The 20,893-nt window shown below is 39.7% G+C and overlaps 1 protein-coding gene across 1 annotated transcript in view; it reads left to right on the forward strand.

Moving 5' to 3' along the window:
* Positions 1-535: 535 nt before the first annotated feature.
* EDNRA (endothelin receptor type A) overlaps positions 536-20,893 on the forward strand; it is a 50,259-nt gene continuing 29,901 nt past the window's right edge. Inside the window, exons 1-2 of the mRNA XM_081136672.1 lie at positions 536-946; positions 4,805-5,293. Of these exons, the coding sequence (XP_080992798.1) occupies positions 4,874-5,293 (420 nt within the window). The 5' untranslated portion in view covers positions 536-946; positions 4,805-4,873. The remainder of the gene's footprint in view (positions 947-4,804; positions 5,294-20,893) is intronic.

Consider the following 20,893-nt stretch of genomic DNA (forward strand, 5'->3'; position numbering starts at 1 on the left):
CTCTCCCACTCCCCAATTTAGGATAAAATCATTATTATATCAAGATGCTGAGACCCATCTTCTGCAGCATCTGCACCCTCATTGTTTGGATTTCCTGAGGAATCACAGGTTTCTCTGAACCACACACTGGACCCCGCCACAGACTTTCCAGGATCTCGCTTTGTCCTGGGCTGGTAGCCTTGGGGTGCTGGCTTCATGAGACAAGATAGAAACAAAACATACTTGATCCAGTAAACTGCGGTCTATGTTGGCTCTTCAACTTGCTCTGAGTTTAAGAGGGAGCATGCAATCCAAGCGAAGTGGTAGGGAACGCAGAGGAGAAACGGCGCTTAGACCCTGGCCTCCTCTGTCTGCAGTGGCTCCATCACAGGTAAAATCTGCCAGCATTTCCTAGGAAGGGAATGGGTTTCTCTGCATGGCCTTCCTTGGTTCTCAGGCTTGTCTGCTGAACTACCCTCCTTCCTGCATTACCGCCACCCTCCCCTTCATTTCAGGAAGGAAATAGTTAAAACAAGACTCCAGCCCTTCAGGGCCTGGGAGGGGGCGGCTCTGTGCTTTATAGTGGCTGCCTCTGAGGACGTTCTTGCCGTCCTAGAGTGGAGGAGAAGGTCTGGGAGATTTTGGAAAAGGGGAGGACAGACAGGAGGGGGGCGTGGGTTCCTCTGGAGTTTTGCTTTTCTTGCTGGCCCTTGCGTGCGCGCTCAGAGTCATCCCTGGCGACTGTGGACAGGAGGTGGAGAGGCTGCATCCCAGCCTGTGGCCGGGGTCTGTGGAGACCTCCGCACAGAAGCGGTGCCCAGCAAGTTCTCCGAAGCAGAGGCGGCAGCGCAGCCCGGCCGACCCGCGCGGAAGCCCAGCACCCACGCCACCCAGCTCGCCGGCTCCGCTGCTCTCGCCCAGGGCCGCGCGCGGACCGGGCGGCTGTCTGCGCCTACCGAGCTCCACGGTCGGTGCAACTCTTTCCTCTTGGGGACCGGGGCGGGGCGGGGGCGGGGGCGACGCCGCCGGAGCCCCTGGGGTGGGAGGAGAGGGCGCGGGTATCATTTCCGCCCGGTGCCCTGCGCCTTGGGCGACCCTCGCACACGGGCTGGCACCACCTGCCCAGGGGCGCTTAGTGGCGCGGGCGCCTTCCCAGGAGGGGTGCTGTGGGGTCACGTCTGGGTTTGAAGAACTGATTGAAAGCCCCGCAGGCTCCCCAGGCGGGATTCGGATTTTTAGTTAGAGGAAAATAGACAGTTCTCCCTGGGTCTCCCTTTTCCCCTGGCGCGCAAGAACTTTGTGGAACAGCACGCCCTTGTCTCAGGCTCCAACGCCTGCTTGTGAGGGGTGTCCCGCAGCCTTTTCTTGCTCGCCTGCTACTCCTCCCTGCACAGCGGGGTTGCCAAGAGTAGCCAAGGGCACTCGGTGTGAGTGACAGATGTTTTGGAAAACCCCCAGTGCAGCTGGTTTGGAAACCTGCCTGTGGACATCTGGGCATTCGGTTCTATGCTGTCCTTTAAAGGGCACTTGTTGCCTTTCACGTGCAGAAAACTAGGGCTGCTTGTAGATAACCGGCCTCTGTTTACACCATCCTAATGGCGTTCCGGATGGAGCTGACGGCGGAGGGGGTTGGGTGGGAGGCAAATTAAAGTCAGACCTTGTCAGTAAGGACAGCTGCTAACTTCTTGCCCAGCGCGCAAAGCCCACGGAAAACTTGTAAAAAGTACCTAGTTTTCTGTGTCTCTTGTAGATGTTCATGGCTTCTTCCGTTCCCCACCCCACCCCCATCCCTTCTGTTTTAAGTGTTAATTGAGAAACATTCTTGACAGTCATTTCGTGTAAACTACCTGCTCTGAACTCAGGCCATTTGGGTAAGGTTGGAATTTCCAAATTACTAATTACGGTACAGGTGAACTTTGATCCTGAGAATCAGATGTTAAATGGTTCAAGTGTAAGCATAAGGATTCAGTCCCCTTCCTTAATAATAGCTTTTGAACCTCAGCAAATTCTTGGGCACCAAGCAGAAGAATGCTGGATGTATAAACCACGTCCTTGAGGTCTGAACCTGAGGCCCTTCACTAGCGCCTGGTTAGGACTGATTATTCCAAGCACAGGGTGACTTAGATCCCTGGAAATGAGCTACAGACTCATCCTTGGAGGAACATGCATTTGAAGAGGCTTCTTTTGTGTGGTTCTGTATTTTTCGCCCATTATAAACAGTATTCGCATGTCTTTGCCAAGGATCCCTTAGCTCTGCAGTTTAATATGTGTAGAGAGCTGAGGGAGATGTCATCAGAAATGATTTCTGTGGCAGGGTCATTGTTGGAAGAGAAGGAAAGTGATTTTAACAGTACCTAGCTCACACACTGATTAGAACCCACAGCGTTGGCCTCCTCGCCTCCTGCTGTAATCAGCTGGCCAAGTGAACTGGCAAGCTGGTGATCAAACACTAAGGGCACCTCTTGTGGGTGGCGGGACACTTCCGATAGCCAGGTCAGTCCACTAAATATCCTCCTAGCAGACTCGAAGGGGCAAGGAGACATTCCGTCTCTGGAAAAAGCCTTCCCTCTCTTAGTTTTAATAAAACTCAGAGAAGGTTCCATTCCGATTGGGAAACTCGGAGGAGGCTTTAGTCATTAAACACACCAGATGCTGAAGGATGCCCCCTCCCGTCTCTGATCTGGAGAGGACGACGACAGCTGCTTTGTTCTCAGAGCTGGGTCTCCAACGCCGAACGGGCACAGCGTCCATCAGTGTTCACTCAGATACTCACTCCAGAGTGTAAGAAGCAAGAAAAAACTGCCAACCACTTATAAGTCTAGGCAGACCTGACATGTACATAGTATGCACTGAGCTTAGGAAAACTGATGTTTTTATCCCGTTTTATCATTTATTTTTATAATATCAGACAGAGTCAAGTCCTATAAGCAAAGTAAAGTGCGGTACTGTCTCTTCTTGGCCATGAAAACTTGACTTAACTTCTTTAAGACTCAGTTTCCTTATGAGTAAAATGGGGATATTGGCCACAGCTACCTAGAGTTGTAAAGTTCAAGTCAGATAATAGATCCATGCATAATACATTACTACTGCACATGAAATGCTGCTGTTTCAGGTTCCTCGGGAAAATCCCTGCAGAAGGCCAAAGTATGCAGTATTTGCCCCTTGTATTTACTTTAGATCTTTTATACAACTCGAATCTCATGTCCTCCACATATTGACTAAACCTAAGCTTTACTGATAACTGTCAAAGGTAATTCAAAATCCCTAAAAGTGGTTAATGCCAACCATGAACAGACTCAGAAAAAGGACATGATTTTTAAAAATTAAATTATATGTCACACACACACACCACTGCATAAATGAACTTATGGTCCTCATTTAAAGATTCATAAAAACTAACCAAAAAAGAAAATATAAAACTATTTAAATGTGAGGAGCCATTTTTATTTACCGTTGATTACTGTTCTAGCACCAACCCCTCGCATTTTCCCAACATATTTTAAGGATTAAGGTTGAAACATCTAGACTTCCTGGGCAAGAAAGACCACTTGCTCTCCAAAAGTGACTAAAACGAGCACACCAACAAGCAGATGTTCTTTTGAGAACATCTAACCACCCTCCTGAGTCTACTGCTTCACTGAAACTCTGGAGGCTTCACTAAAACATTTCCGGTGCTAAGGAGGCCTGAGAATGAGATGGCATGGCTAGAGGGTAAGAGCTCAGGCTCAAAGCTGGATTAATGTGCCTCAGAATCACCGCATTGCCGCCCACCACCTGTGCCTTTGGCAGGCCTCTTGACGTACCTGCGCGTTTCCCTGCCTTTGTAGTGGAACGTGCATCTGCTTCACAGCGTCGCTGCACAGATGAGATGGCAGCACGCACGTGGAGGGCGGGCTCAGCACCGTGACTAGGCATGAGACGGGTGTCCCTCGGAAAACCAGGGGTGCCCCTGGCCTGGGAAAGTCCATTACTCTCAGTTTCACTCATTGGCAAATATCGTGCCCATAATTTCTGAGGAATGGAAAAGCCAAAAACTCCTGTCAGAAGATGTAGGTGGTACACATTAATCAAGCTTTTCAATAAAAATAAATATTTTCTTTATCAGTTATATCATGCTTAATCAAAACTAAAATCGTTATATGTATTGATGGTGTTAACCAGAGTTCTGAATTTAAATTAACATTGTGTAACACTTAAAACGGCTACCCCTGCTGCATTTGAGTCCCATGTTCATTATTTACCACGGGCAAAACAGCACACATTTTGGAACATTGGATTCTTAATTATAGAATTGGTAATTTTGTGCCTTAACACTATGTAACTTTTGCTCAACATACAATGCCTTTTCTCTTCCACTAATAAAATTTATCTCAACTCTCAAAGATTTTTGTAATTCAGGTTCTTATCAGCCTAGTGTAGTGCATAGAAAACTGCAACTTGTAATCTACTCCTTAAAGGAAAAACTGACATATCCTCATGTGTATTATATTCTAGATATAAGTATAGCTGTGGACAGAGATGAAAGATGTGCATATGAGTGTGTTTGTGAGAGAGAGAGAGAGAGAGAGAGAGAGAGAGGAAGAGAGAGAGGGAGGGAAGTGGGGAGGGAGGGAGGGAGAGTAAGAGAGAGAGAAAGAGAGAACTTGCCCTAATAGAGCTTTGCTCTTTGCTGGTTTTGTTCTGCTTGGGGTAAGCTGACATAGATACATCTTATCTAATTACCAAATATATCCTGCTCTTTAACTGAAGCAGTAAATAAGCATTGACTGCAGTCTTACTGGCAGCTGGATGTTGTAACCAAAATTATTTTTTCTCCTTTTTCTAGGTAAAAAACACCACAAGTGAGGGTGTGAAAGCAACAGAGTAAGAGACATTTCCTCAAATTTGCATCAAGATGGAAACCTTTTGCTTCAGGGTGTCCTTTTGGGTAGCGCTGATTGGATGTGTAATTAGTGATAATCCTGAAAGCTACAGCACAAATCTAAGCACTCGTGTGGACGATGTGACCACCTTTCCTGGGACAGAGCTCAGCTTCCTGGTTACCACTCATCGACCCACTAATTTGGCCCTACCCAGCAATGGCTCAATGCACAGCTATTGCCCACAGCAGACTAAGATTACTTCAGCTTTCAAATACATTAACACTGTGATATCTTGTACTATTTTCATCGTGGGAATGGTGGGGAATGCAACTCTGCTCAGGATCATTTACCAGAACAAGTGTATGAGGAATGGCCCCAACGCGCTGATAGCCAGCCTTGCCCTTGGAGACCTTATCTATGTGGTCATTGATCTCCCTATCAATGTATTTAAGGTAGGAAGCAACCACAAATGTATTTGCAAGTTTGAACACATGCTCTGATTCCACAGGGAGAGTTGCTGCAGGCTTTTCTGACCTCCTGAATTTTAGTCTGTGTTTTTCCTGAGAGCAGTTTCTGCTATCTTACAACTAGTGGCATTTAAAATTTTTATTACTTGTTAAATGTTACACTTCTTTTCTAACTCAGTTGTTAACCAAACAGTATTTCAGGAATGTCTCCTCAAAGTCATGGTTGTTCATGCATCGGATTCTCATGCCAGCCATGAGCTTGCTGAGTGGATGGGCGATCTTGGGGAGATCAATTGATTTCTCTGAGATTCGGTTTTCAAGGTGAGTCCTACTAAGCCCAGAAAGTACATAAAATAAATATATTCAGTTGAAGTTACCTTTTTAATGTGATGCTGTTCAGAAGCCCTATATCCACAGTATGGCTTGAAAGGAAAAGCACCTATTTTATTTTGACTGGATTGATGATTGGAGCCAGAGCATGTGCTGGCTTTCCTCGGTTGTCTGGGTGACTTAGAGATAATGGAGTCCATGCAATAGCACGTCATGTTAACCTCAGTGAGCAGTATTACTACAACCATTTAAAATAGGCATCAGTTTACAGTTGCCACCTTCATTTCTTCAGTTTACATTTAGGGAGTGCCCACTGTGTGCCCACCTCTGAGCTGGGCAATATGGTCCCAAGACAAATGAAACAAAGTTAAAGTGGGAGAGGAAGATAACGAACCCACTGTTACTGTGGTCACCTTGCTTTCAGGACTATTTAGAACCAAAACCAACTAAAGCCAAAAGGAATTAGATAGGCCATACTTGGTCTGTGATTGTGGGGGGAATTGCTGCAAGAATTCAAATGAACTAAAATTCAAATGAAATCATGATCTGTGCCAGATACTATGGAATGTCTTTATTCTGAGCCCAGGAAAAGCACTTTCCTCAGCCTTTACTTTTCTCTTCTGTGTATTAGCCCTAGAAATGAAACTATTCTGGGAAATCATATTCTGAAATAAGACATAAAATGGCAAGTTTTGTCAGTTGAAGACATAACTTTTAAGTAGAACAGTAGTAGCCTTTTGGTTTCCAATAGATACACTTAAACTGTGGCAAAATTATACTAGCATACCAGAAAAATAAGTGCTCTAACAATAAAGATAGAAGCAATGATTACAATTTTCAACACTACAAATAAAAAACATTTCAAAATTACTCCAATACACTGCAAAATTGGGGAAATTAGACAACAAATAATAATTTTTTTAAAAAATCACATACCATCCCTTTCCACAGAATAGCATGAATACATGTGTTTTCTATTTGAAATTAAGATGGGATTTTAGAACTGAACAATGATGCAGAATGAAAATGTGTAATTAATTTAAAATGTTTAACATATGCTACAGAAATTTAATTTTTTTCTTTATAAGGTTATTTTTTCTTTAGGAAGTATTATGTGTACTCAACATCCAACTTTTTCATGACATACTTCTTTACTCAAAGATTTGAAAATGTTGATATGATTCATTCAAAATGTGACTTCAGCAGTCACGGTGTGGAGTATTAAACATTGATTATTCATGCTTACATACCAGTTAACCAATCCATTATGGCTCAGGAGGATAATTAACCATCTCTGAATTAGTAATTCCCATTTGGCCATGTGCAAAGCAGCTTCTTGACAAACCAATATTTGCAATTGGTGGGGAGGGGACTCACTTGTCACTTTAAGGTGCTATTTGCCAATCAACAGACCAAACTTCATTTCTATCCCATAGCAACATTTTAAGTCAGATCATCTGGACTATCTCCAAATTTGTTGAAAATCCAAAACGAAAAAATCCATTGCTTTACATTCATATCGTAATGGATAAAAATTAGCATATTCTTATTTGACTATGTGGTTCTTACCTCTTGGGAATCCAATATGGTCAGCCTTCCATATCCACAGGTTCTGCTTAGGCAGATTCATCTGACTGCAAATTGAAAATATTCAGAAGAAAAGGTTCTGTTGTTGCTGACAGGACTGTATAGTTAGGCCTATGATGGTTGTGTCTACACTAAACATATACAGACTTTTCTTCTTGTATTTCCTACATAATACATTATAACAGCTATTTACGCAGCATTTACATTGTATTAGGTATTATAAGTAACCTGGATACTATTTAAACTGTACAGGAGGCTGTGCATAGGCTATATGCAAATACTATGCGCTTTTATATAAGGGTCTTGAGCATCTAAGGATTTGGTTATTGGTGGGGTTCCTAGAACCAAACCCCGTCAGAAACTGAGGGATGACTGTACTGTAATACCTACTGCAGTTTTAAATAATGAAGACAGTGTGAATGTGGTGTTTTTACATCACAGGAGTACATTTGTATAATTCCTGTTTTTCTAAAACTCATGTAGTGAGTCATTTAACCAACACTACTTTTAGAAAGTAAGCCTTTTGGTTTCGACAAAAAAATACTCTTTAGTCATTTCAGTCTTTTTCCAGAGGAAAAGAGAAAAGCATTGGCATGAGCTAAAAAGCCTTACAGTATTTGGGGGCTGTTTCTACTTCCTTCTCTCAGTCTTCTTCTCTAGGTTAGGAGGCCATAAGATGTTGCTTCTTCTCTGACTTCTGTCCACAACAGTCAAGAGAAATCCTTCCATGCAAAGTGAGCACCAGGCTCTCACGCCTTTGCTCCACAGCTGCCTCCTGCTGTAGATTCTGATGCTTTGGGGTCTCACATATCAGACCTTGACTCCTGTCCAACCAAGTCACACTACCTCTTTACTTCAGGGCCAAGTAGCAGCTGTCCATCTCACTTTACTATTATGTTTATGTATCTCTGAAATGAAAATAAGTGGAGAACATTCTATTAAAAGGATGCATGGATTCTATTAAAAGGATGCATGGAGCTTCACCCCCCACCCCCACCCCCATTAGAAAAATTAGGTCGAAAGGTGAATGTGAAAGTATCTGCTACGCTCTTCAAAGAATGATGAGTTTTCAAATCACACCGGTCATTGTGTTTACCAGTTTACTTTCTTGGATTTCAAGCTTAATATGGCCTTGCAAATGACAATACTGAAGAAAATCTGTTACTAAGTTTATCAAAGAATCACTCTATCTAGTTTTTAATTGTTCAAAAAACAGTATCACTAATTTCAAGAAAAGACTGAAACGAACAGGAGGGAGGAAGGGAAATGAGTTAGCAGACCCTTTCAAATACCCACACGTATAACCTAAACTGATGAAGGATTCAATTTGTCAAGAAATTACATTATTTGATATCCTGGATTTTCAAGAAATGCAAAAACTTAACCATGTAAATTAATCTATATATAAAATATATGCATTCATTACAAAGCAATTAAAATAATGTATCTGTTTTAGGGACAAAAAATAACCCCCAATGACTTAATGGCAATACAGATGGAAGTACAGAACTTAATAATTGTGTTCTTTAATGATTCATAAGATTTTGTTTATGCCGTGAAGTGTTGTCTATAGGGAGATGGGTTATAATTTTGAATAAAGTAGAAACCCTAAAAGGGATGTTTGTGCATGGGTGGGCCAGGGCTTAGCCCCACGTGCTTTCAGGATAACAGCTCATCCATATGTGCACGCAGCTACTCCCATAAACCACTGTACCTTGGCCTATTAAATAAAAACAGGAATGTGGGGGCATACAAGTGAGAGAAGTAGAGCGGAGAAGATGCCATGGTGGCCATGGGAAGAAGGAAGAAGTTGAGTCCGATGGCATAACATAAGAATCTCTGATGTGCATAGTGGGGAGTTGGAACCAGTGATGTCAGAGATATTATTGTAGGTGAATACTGTCTTCACAGAACACGTGAGGTACAGCAGATCTAGGGAAACGAGCTAAGCAACCAGTGAGAGCATCCAGTAACTGACTGTTGATTACTAATTCGGTCTAATCTAAGCAACCACCTCTTGTTGAGGACAACAATGAAAAATAAACAAATACAATTTCTGTGTGAAATGATCAGGAATTTTCTGCAATGGAAAGTCAAGCCTCCCAATATGTTGCTCTGGCAGAGGATCTGAGAAATGAGGAAACCAAAGATGTTCACACCAAGCCAATTATCTGCATATTCACACAGCCTTTGACATCTTATACAACTGGGATCCATCCTGTCAGGGCAGCCATACAAAAGTTGTTTCTCAACACATCAAATCATCAAGGCAATCAATTTCTGTCGTAAAAGCAAATTGCCACAACATATAAATTTTACGCCTCAAACATAATAGTTGTTCAATAAATGCTTATTGATAGAATTTGGTTTGATTAGGGCCTTTGCTGTTAAAATCAACTTCTAATCAGATTTCTCTGAGATCTTCAAATTAAAATAATGATGATGATAATTTCTTGGAGGGATTCTTCATTTATGGACAAAGCACAAGATATTATCTGTGGTCAGCACATGCTATTCCCCCAAGTAGATCAAATTACCAATGAATTGCATAAGGAATAAGGGTATTATCAAGCAAATAAAAACAGACCTTTCTCATGTACTCCAGTAATAGTGCTGTACTCTTAAAATTAGATGCAGAAACTCTGTCCCTGAATTTTAAGACAGAAAATGTGTCCTTTGACCAAGATTTCTGCCCCCTGGTGCAATGCCTCCCTGCTAGTTTTCCTTGGACGTAGCTCTGACTCTGTCTCCTTCAGGTTCCTCTCTCTTCCCTCTTTTCCCCTGCCTGTCTACTCCCACTAACGTGCTCCATCTGAGAATACCGTGATCCTTCTGCCTGAAAGATTTCTCCCTCACGCCTCCTCTGGCTTACTCCAGTTTATTCTTCGGATCTCAGGTTAGACATCTCTTTGTCTGGCAAGTATCCATGACCCAGCATGGGTTCGTGCCTTTCTCCTGTGCTCCCACGACACCCTCTGTTAACCCTGCAATAGCACTTAACACACACTCTATTGTGTTCACCGGTTCACTTGCCTGTCTGACCCACTAGACTGCAAGTTCCTTGAGGCAAGCTGCCATCATTCTCATTTATCATTGTATATCCTGCATCCAACACTGCGCCCAGCTTAAAAAATATTTGATGAATGAGGAAAATAAGAAAATGTACTTTAGTTGCCTCCATAAGAATGTTTTTCTCCCACGCAATTCCAGATCTAAAGGAAGACTTGCTGTTAGAATTTCTACTTTTTTTCCTTCAAACCAGGAACGTCTCAGGATCCATAATGTGCAAGCAGAGCAGAGCAGCACATAACAGGACTGCTCTCTCCCTCTCCCTTTGTCTTTAGAGGTCAAGAGTTCTTTTCCTATGGGTTCAGGCATTGTGTTGTATCATTTCCTCTCTCTCTGTAAAGATAACCAAGCCAAGGGTTCTTTCCAGGATTTCTGTGCAATATACATTCTTTGAGCGTAGTTGCAATTGTGGTTGTGCTTGAAATATTAAACGTACAAGTGATTTGGAATATCAAAATGAACATTCATATCACAAAAGATTTCATTTGTTCTTCAGAGAATAGGAAATAGGTTGATTTTCTGGCATTGTTAAGACATGCATTGCAGAAATCCATTATGCTAAACCAGGTGACAAGAATATATGCACATATAAAACGCCAGAGTGATAAATTTATTACCCAATTTGCTGTTGGAAGGAAGTTGCTGTCTGGAAAGTCTTCAGAACCCTCTCCAACTCTACCTCCCCTTCTGACTTCTCGTTTCCTGTGTCTGGGAACCTCGCTGCTTTCTCTCATGGTTATGTTAAGTAATTATTCTCATGTGAGGTTACTCTGTTAACCCTCAGCATGTGGCTCACAGCGCAGTTATACCATTTCTGATGGGGGATGGAAACCATAGTTTGGTTTTAGCCCTGTTCTCGTTAGGAAGGTGTTGAGATGTAAAAAGCATCGTTCCCGATGGTATTCCTCCATCAGACAGTTGAGCTCATGAAAGAGTTTGCTGTATTCTAAATTTAACATAAAGTAGTGATGCGTGAAGTTTTGCCGGAGAGAGGAATTTTCACATGGTGCGCAGCGCGTGCGTGAGTGCTGGGCTGATCCCGGGGTGCTGATCAATGAAAGCGGATGTTCTGGCTCTTTCAGGCTGAAATACTTCTATAGTGTCTTCATCTTATGAGTTGCCAGGATGTGAGTGTTATTTCTTTATTATCATACAAAGTTTACACAGTTAGTCTGAAGAGTGTGAGAAGTAAAATGAAAGAGGGTGGGGGATCAAGTTACTGTCTCTGGAGCTGATTCTAAGACGAGAGCAGTTAAATAAGGAATGTTCTAAGAAATTCTGTCAAATACATTTGATAGACTGCCAGAAATTCTGCAACTGCCTTCTAGATCTACCATATTCTCCAGGGAGTTTTCTATAGCTGCAATTTTATTTTAAGCTAGGTCTGGTTTTTCTTGGAAAGGCTTTCCTACATTATAAAATTAATAACTGAAATTAAATTCCGTGATAGAACTGAACATAAGCATCATTCGGTGTTAATTTTTGGTAGCCTTATTTTTAAATTTAAACATCAAAAATGTTATAAAACTACATACTATAAAATGTTTATTTAAATTTCAAAGATTTGAAGTCCCCAGTGTTCTTGGACTCAGAAAGCAAAAATCAAGTGTACCTTCAGAAAGATTTAATATTATTTTTGAATATGCTATTTAAGCATCACTTTTTAGAATTTAAACATATCCAAGTGTTTTACTGACAATTTTTGCCATCACAACTTTTAAAACAACTTACTTGGAGACTAGTATCGATAAGGAGAGGTAGTCAAATTATGCTTCTCATAACACTTTTCCTAAACACAGGAGTCCTATTGTTTTAGTTCAAATTTTATACTAGAAGGTAATGGGGATGCCATCTGCTTGGCCATTTGGTTACTCAGTTACATCAGGCCTTTCTTATCTAAGTGTTCTTCATTTATTCATTCAAAAAGTATTTATTGAGCTCCTACTCTATACCAGTCATTGGAGAAGTAGCAGTGAACAAAGACAGGCAGACATCCTTGCCCTCATGGAAGAAAAAGATAAGCCAGTTAAATAAGTGTCTATAGTACATGAAATAAGTGTTAAGAATAAAAGTAAAATGGGCAAGGAGGGAGAGGATATTAATCTAAGAATGGGTGGCTGAAAAAGGCCTCGACACAAAGTGACAGTTGAGTAAAATCTTAGAAGGGGCACAAACCACGCCCCTAAGTGAGAGCGCTGCAGCCGAGGGGCTGGGAGGCTCTGAGCGGCCGCTGAATGCAGGGAGAGCGCAGCGGGCACAGGGGCATGGGGCAGCGCAGGGCATGGGGGAGGCGGGCTACACGGGCCCAATCTCAGGGGGCCCATGTAACTTACTGCCCAACCCGGGACATTTCTGAGAGTGAAGACAGACACTGTCAGTAGTGACATCTGCACAGCAGGCATAAACAAACGCTGCCCTGGATAAACCAGAAAGCATGGTTCCCCGACCAGTACACCCTTATGAAGACTTTATCACTTTTCTCTGGGGGAGACAGGAAGCTTTTAGGAAATGTTGAGGAACATTTCCTAAATTAATGAGGGGAAAATATGCAATATTACTATGTTATTTATACCATAGAGTATGCATATTAAATAAGAGTAATGTTACCTAAAGCTTAATTAGTGTTTGCTCTTTTGCCAGGCTAACTCATTGGATCCTCACAACAAATTTATGATTCAATGCTACTGCCTGAATTCCAAAAAAAAGAAACTGAGGCACGGGGTTCAAGGATTTCTTTAAGGTTACACAGCCAGCAAATGGCAGAGCCAGGGTTTGGATTCAGTGTGATGTCAGAGGCCGTGCTGTTAGCTAAGCTGCCACTCTGCTTCTCTCCCATATACCCACCTCATCAGGCAAACTTCATAGTTATAAAAATGGCATCTGTAGTGCAGAAATATATTTTCAAAGGCTGTGTTCAGTGATAAAAGCCATCTCCTTTTCCCTCCTCCATTAAATCCAACAGCTTTGTTAGATGCTTATTTGAAACAGAAGTAACCTATTATAAAGGGAAATGTGTATGATACAAAGACTGTCCTCCAGAATGGCATGCATGTTGTAAGTCTTGTAGGCTGCACTGGAACATCTGGTAAACAGATTTTTGTATTCTATACTCGTCGTCATGTTTGTGAGACCAACTGGCATAAGGGAGCCAGAAAATAAAAAATAAACTGAAAGGAAAGGATGAGTTCTTTGACAGACTGATTGCCTAGACACATACATCTGCTCATCTGCTCAGAGGGACAGTTTTTGCCAAACTGGTGTCCTCACCCCCCCCACCCCACCCCCTCACTGGAAAGGCTGGTATGGACACGATCCAGAAAATGAGTGTCTATCGCTAGCCCATATTTTCAGTTGGGGTGGAAACATCAGATTGTACTGATAAAACTAAAGATTACATTGCTAGATCTCCTCCCCGAGGTTTACAAGATGAACAGAAATTAAAAGGGGAATGTGAAAGCATAAACAGATGACATTTGGGACTGTGTCAACTGATACTTTAAAAGAAACTGGAAATCCTCGATTTTAAAAAATTTACATATCAAGTACACTTTTTTGTGAAATGGTTCCATTAAATCTAAAGCAATTTGAATAAGGAACTTTATTAATAGCCCTAAGTTTAAAAGCAACACATAAAGCAAACAATATCGAACATGTTCAAAATGTTATTGCCTGTCAAAATATGAAAGGTATTAGACACACATCTATTTGCCAAATATTGAATAATACACTATGGCACATCCCACATGAGTGTTACGTCAGATAAAGCAATTCGGCAGACTATACGAAAGAAAGGAAAAAACTCCGACCACTATGAACTTTTAGCTTAGTTTCACAAACTAAATATGTCTTAGTGTCATTTATGTCATAAGTGTTGTGTTTCTCTGCATATTTCCATTTTTTCCACAAATTTTATTTTCTTATAGAAGCTAAATCTATGATAATTAGACTAGCATTACATCATTTAAGAGCCCTAATACTTTGTAAACTTCTTAAACATTTTACTGAAGTATAATATACATCCAGAAAAATGTACATATAGTGTTAGCTGTGTGAATTTTCACAAAATGAACACATCTGTGCACCAGTGGTCCCTTGGTCACTAACCACCCGTAACTCCCAAGGCAACCAATTTCCTGACTTCTAACAGCATGAATTTGTTTGCCTATTTTGGTGTTTTATATAAATATATATAAATGGAATCATATAATGCATATTCTTTTCTGTCTGGCTTTTTTTTCTCAGCATTATGTTTGTGATAGTAACCCAAGTTGTTGTGTTTTTTTGTGGCTCGTTCATTTTCACGATTATATAGTACTACACTCTCTGAATATGCCACAATGCATCCATTCAATGGCAGGCATTGAAATAGTTCCCAGTTTTGAGCTAATATGAAGAGGGCATCTATGGCCATTCTCATATGCACCTTTTTCTGTGCAAATATATGCTGAAAGAAAAAAAAATATATATATATATAAGACCTACATATGTATAGTATATAAAATATATATGTAATACATATCAATATATATACCTATATGATAAATATAATTTTAATATAAACTGTGATCATAATCCTTTTACATTTTAATCAGTAATTTTGGAGAGCTATACCATGGCATGGTACAGTATTAGCAACTATGCAGAATTTCCTAAATAGAAATTTTTTCTAATTTTAAAAAACTAAAGATCTTTGTGGCCTATGTTTGAAGTCTGTTCATTATATATAACTCTTCTTTACCTTTCAAGCAAATCTATTGCATGCCTCTGTAGAATAGATAATCTCCAAGTCAACACACACATTTACTAAATTTCTATAGAAAACAAAATCTCAGATAACCATGCCCGAGTTGTTCACATTCTGTTTGAGGATACAAGCATATATTCAATGAAGTTAGCCCAAATTCCAGGGCAATTTTATATTCAGTGTTTTGTTGAAATTTTTGAAACCACTGACTACAAAAAAATAACATTTTGAATGTGAAATACTTGTTCACATTCTCTTTAAAAACAGAAAAACTGTCATCTTTCTTTCTCCCAAAGTAATATATACAGTTAAAACAACATTTATTAAATTAATCTCAAGAGGTACAGAAATAAAATTAGGTTTCAGAACTTTCTATTACTGCTATAATAAATGGTTATTTATTTTAAAACTCCAAAACACGCCATGAAATGCAGATTAAGAAACACTGGTTACAGACAGTAAATGTTAGGAAAATTAAAGCTGGATTGATTAAATTTTCTAGGTAATCTCTTTGAGGTTATTTTTGTTAAATGCCATATACTGGGTGTGCCAGTTGCTAGGTAAAAGTTTGAGGTTTAGTTGTAATCTGGTTACTACATTATAGTAAGATGTGATTGTTAAGGGAAGATTGTTATAGAAATTTACCAAATTGTAGCACATGAAGAGAGATCTAAAAGAAAATCCCTTGTAATATCATCAACAAAATTTTGCACTGTAGAATCCTTAAGAAGAAATTTTATTTATCAGAACCACTGACTAGATTTTAAATGGAAGTGCCTTACAATGCACATAACACATATTCCCAAGAAGGTATTCAGAACTGTGTATAATGTGTGAGCACTGAGTTTTGCAATCCTATGAATGTGTTTAAATTTAAAAGATTTGTTGAAACTTTTCCTGCTTTTTGTTCTGGGGAAATAGTTAGCTTCACAGTAGTATTTTCATTGGTTTTATGGAGTGACCTCAAAATTGCCATAAGCTACTGAGCCACCATAGAAGAGGGGAACTAAATGCAGAAGTAATCATCACTAAGGTGATATTCCAGGGCCTTCAGTGCTCACCTTTCTTTTATCTGAGTCTCTGGCCCAGGGGTGGGCAAACTTTAGCCACCGAGCCAGATCTGGCCTAATGACTACTTTAGTAAATAAAGTTTTATTGAAATACAACCATACCCATTGCTTATGGGAGTAGTTTCAACAGACACCATATGTTCCTCAAAGCGTAAGATATTTACTGTCCAGCCATTTACCGAAAACATTTGTGAGCCCCTGTGGCACCTACCCTGCCCCTGCCTTTCATTCCTGCCTCTCATTCCCATCCATTTATCCCATGGGAGGTCAGAGCTTAAGATCTGAACTTCAGAAATATGAATAAGGCTTCAGAACCTTCAAACCTCAACAGCAAAAAACAATCCAACTAGAAAATGGGTAAAAGACGTGAACAGAAATTTTCCTGAAGAGGATATGCAGATAGCCCAGAAGCACATGAAAAGATGTTCAGCATCATTATCCATTAGGGAAATGCAAATTGAAACCACAGGGAGCTATCATGACACAATATCGGAATGACCAAAAATTTTTAAAAAGTGAAGATGCCTAATGCTGGCACAGATGAGGAGAAACTGTATTGCTCATACATTGCTGAGTTTGGCAGTTTTTATAAAACTAACCGTGCAATTACCATAAGGCCCAGCAACTGCACCCTTAGGCATTTATCCCAAAGAAATGAAAATTATGTTCATGCAAAAATCTGTTCATGAATGTTCAAAATAGCCAAACCCTAGAAACAACCCAGATGTTTTCCAATGGGTGAATGGTTTAACTAACCATAGTACATCCATTCCATAGAACTACCATAAAATAAAAAGAAACAAGCTATTGATATACACAACAGCTTGGATGAATCTCAAGGGAATCATGCTGAGTGAAAAAAACAAATCTCGAAAGATTACATACTATGTGATTCCATTTATATACATTCTTGAAATGACAGAGTTACAGAGATGGAAGACAGGTTAATGGTTGCCAGGGGTTAGGGATGGTGGAGGTGTGGGGGGAGAATGGAAGTATGGTTATTAGAGGACATCATAAGGGATCTTTGTGGTGATGAGCCTGCTCCATATCTTAAATGGTAGTGTATACACAAACCTACACCTGTGATAAACTGTATAGAACTAAATCCACACAAATGAGTATATGTAACACTGGAGAAATATGAATATTGGTGAATCATATCATTGTCAAATAAGGGGTTGTACCATTCTGTATTTTCACTAGCGTTCTGTAAAGGTTCAGATTTCTCCACATCCTCACCAACACTAATTATGTTAGTCTTTTTCATCAAAGACATTCTGATGATATGTAGTGGTATCTCATTGTGGTTTTAATCTGCATTTCCCTAATAACTAATGATGTTGAGCATTTTTAATTTTCATGTTCTTAGCTATTTGTGTATCTACTTTGGTGAACTGTCTATTTAAACCTTTCAGTCTTTATATTTTTTTAATTGTGGGGGTTCTTTATGTATTTTGGGCAAAAATCCTTCATCAGATATATAATTTGCAAATATTTTTCCACTCTGTGGCTTTTCATTTTCTTAATGGTGTGCTTTTGAAGAGCAAAAGTTTTTAATTTTGATTAAATCCAATTTCTGAAACTTTTCTTTTATGGATCCTGTTTCTGGTATCCTATCTATGAAACCTTTGCCAAATCATGATCACAAAAAACTCCTCCCATGTTTTCTTTTAACAGATTTATATTTTAACTCTTACTTTTAGATCTATAATCAGTTTGAATTAAGTTTTGTGTGAGATGCAAGGCAAGCATCTAAGTTCATTTTTTTGCATAGACACACCCAACTGTTCCAATGCCATTTGTTAAAAAGACCATTCTTTCCTCATTGAACTGCCTTGGCACTATTTATCAACTGACTGACGATAAATATTTAAGGGTTTATTTCTGAACTTTCTTTTCTGCTCCACTGATCTCTTTGTCTTTTATTATGCCAATGCCATCCTGTCTTAATTACTGTGGGCTTTAGTAAGTTGTTAAACAGGTACTTTAAACCATACTTTGTTCTTTTTTCAAAATTGTTTTGGCCATTTTAGGTCTTTACATTTCTATATAAATCTTAATATCAACTTGTTAATTTCCTTGACTATAATAGGGACCCTTTAGATAGATCTGGAGAATATTTCCATCTTAATAATATTGATTCTTCCAATCCATAAGCATTTGTTCAGATCTCCTATGATTTCTTCAATATTATGTCTTATTTCAGTGTCCCTGTCTTACACTTCTTATGTTAAGCTTATTCCTGGTTTGTTTGTTTTTTATACTATTTTGAATGGAATTGTCTCTTAATTTCATTTTTGGATTTTTCGTTGCTTGTATATAGAAATGCAGTAGATGTTTGTATATTGCTCCTCTATCCTGTGACCTTGCTGAACTCCTCACCATTACTCTTAACTATGAGTGTGTGAGGGTGGACAATACAGTGACTACTAGAACAGGTTAGTGCCACTGTCTGGATTCGTGCTAAGGTACCAGCGGTTTTAACCACGACTGCTTTTGCACCAACATTACACATGTCAACCAATGAAAAAAGCAGTAAGCTCTTAATGATATCCTGATCTTGCAGACCCCATGAAAGGTTCCTAGAGATCCCAGGATGTCTGCAGACACTTAGAGATCTAGATGAAGTCTAAGCACCTACCCAAGTCTGAAATGCTATAATTTTTTAAGTCTAAGATAAATGCTGTTTACCAGACTGGTACTAATAACATTTTCTTAGATGGCTGATGTTCATGGCAGTCAGTATTCCTTAGGCAACTGCTGCATGTGGAACAACGTACCAGGTCCTTAAGAAAAATGAAAATAAAATAAAACATTAGCCCTAATCTCAAGGAAATGGTACAAGTCTCTCTGAGTATTCAAGTATCTAAGAAAGAACCCAGCGTCACTTTAGGCTAATTACATTAGATCCCAAATTTGTATGTTTTTGTTCTACCAGCACTAAAAATAAAAGTCTTACAGTGGAGGTGCAGCACCTATCAAATATCAAGACTAGAAGTAAAACTAGGTTAAAATCTATTGTTCTTGACTAGTACAAGTTAATTTCCAAATGACCATAAATAAGACATAAAGTAATATCAAACTAATTTTCAAAACTATTTTAAAAGCCTTAATTTTACATTATTATTTATAATAGACCCTTGACTGAAGCTTAAAATAAAGTTTAAAATAGCCACTTAGCTACTGTTTTTCCCCTGCATTTTACATATAGTTAGGATTATATTTACAATATGATGCTTAAGGTTCACTGGGCAAATTTACTGTATACTTTATTCTTTTCCCTGGAGGGTACTGAAATATTGTTCATACATTCAAACTACATAAATAGTCTTAAGGCTTCAGTCTGTGGGATTTCACAGGTTCTGGCATCCCTCATCCTTTGGGGTAAAAGAAAAAGGCAAAAGAGACTGAAACGCTTAATGATGGGAAGAATAAAAGAAATGGGAGCAGTGAAATTAACCATAAAAAACAGGAAGGGAAGGACTGAGATGAGGTGAGGTGAGGGTTAAGTGGAGTTAGTAACAGTTTCTGAGAAACCAGTTACACACTGGAATTCTGATGTGGAAAAAAAAAAATCATACAATTTAAGAGCTGGCAGAGAATTTAAAGATAATCTAGTTCTAGCCCAACATTTATTATTTGGCAGAGGAGGGAACCAAGGCCCAAAGATTTTCAAGGGTTAGGCTTCCCCTTCAGTATGTCCCATCCTTCCCTCTTCGCGATTAAATAAAACTTTTGTAGTTTTAATAACTCTGTAGACCACACATAGCATTGTCCTGGAAGACAGCCAAGGCTTCTGAACGTCGCTGGGTGCACTGTCGGCGTGCTCTTCATTCTTATGTGACGCCTTCCTGTGTGCCATGACTGGTAACTCAGACACCTTGAGTGTGTCTTCCTATTTCACTTTATGCGTCAGCTGTTGGAAATGGCCAAGTTTTATTTTATAATGAATTTCTGTTATTAAACATTCAAAATCACCTCAACCTTATTTACTGTAGCACATCAGCTTCAGCATCAACTGTATTCTTTTTTCCCCCAAAAAAGACACACACGGTATGATTTCCTTCGTGCTGCACAGCATATCTTTGTTGGCTCATTGTTTCCATCTACACATGGGACAATCATGACCACATGACATACTTTCCAATGAAGAATTAACTCCAGTTCTTAAGATTTTATACACTATATCACTAAATAAGCTGCATGCTTTCAGATATGCCATGGGTTTCCCGCTTTCCGACTCATCACCACCTTCCTGGTACGTTTTGGGGCTACTCCCTAAATCTCTATGTAGGAGTTGCTGCCAGTTTTGTTTCATTCTACTTTGGTTTTGCCTGCATGGTATTTCAGATAAGTACTAGCATGTACTACCGCAGAGAATGCTAATTAAAATAAACAATACAACTTTTTCATTAGATGTTGGGCCTTATTGTGTGCCCAGGTTGGAGCACGTATTTTCCATAATTATGCTTGCACACTGTTTCAAGAAAACGTAAGGCTCCACTCACAACATATGTGTGAAATCTTTTCTCCATTCAGGAAAAGCCAGGATTCATTCCTTCTGACATAAATCTTCTCCCTGCTCCGAATGAAATTTTAAAGCATTGACATGTATATTTGGCAGTAGCCTATGTGATTTTGATACTGAGTATTTCTCATTTTTCTACCTTAGCAAAGTTTAATTCTTCTCCAGCCAATGATCTTTTGGTTTTGTGCATGCAAACAAGTGTCGCATCCCTTGCTTCCAGATCAGCATCCTTACAGGAGAGTTATCAGAAAGAG

The sequence above is a fragment of the Miniopterus schreibersii genome (assembly GCF_964146895.1).
Source record: "Miniopterus schreibersii genome assembly, chromosome: 4".
Taxonomy (NCBI): Eukaryota; Metazoa; Chordata; class Mammalia; order Chiroptera; family Miniopteridae; genus Miniopterus; species Miniopterus schreibersii.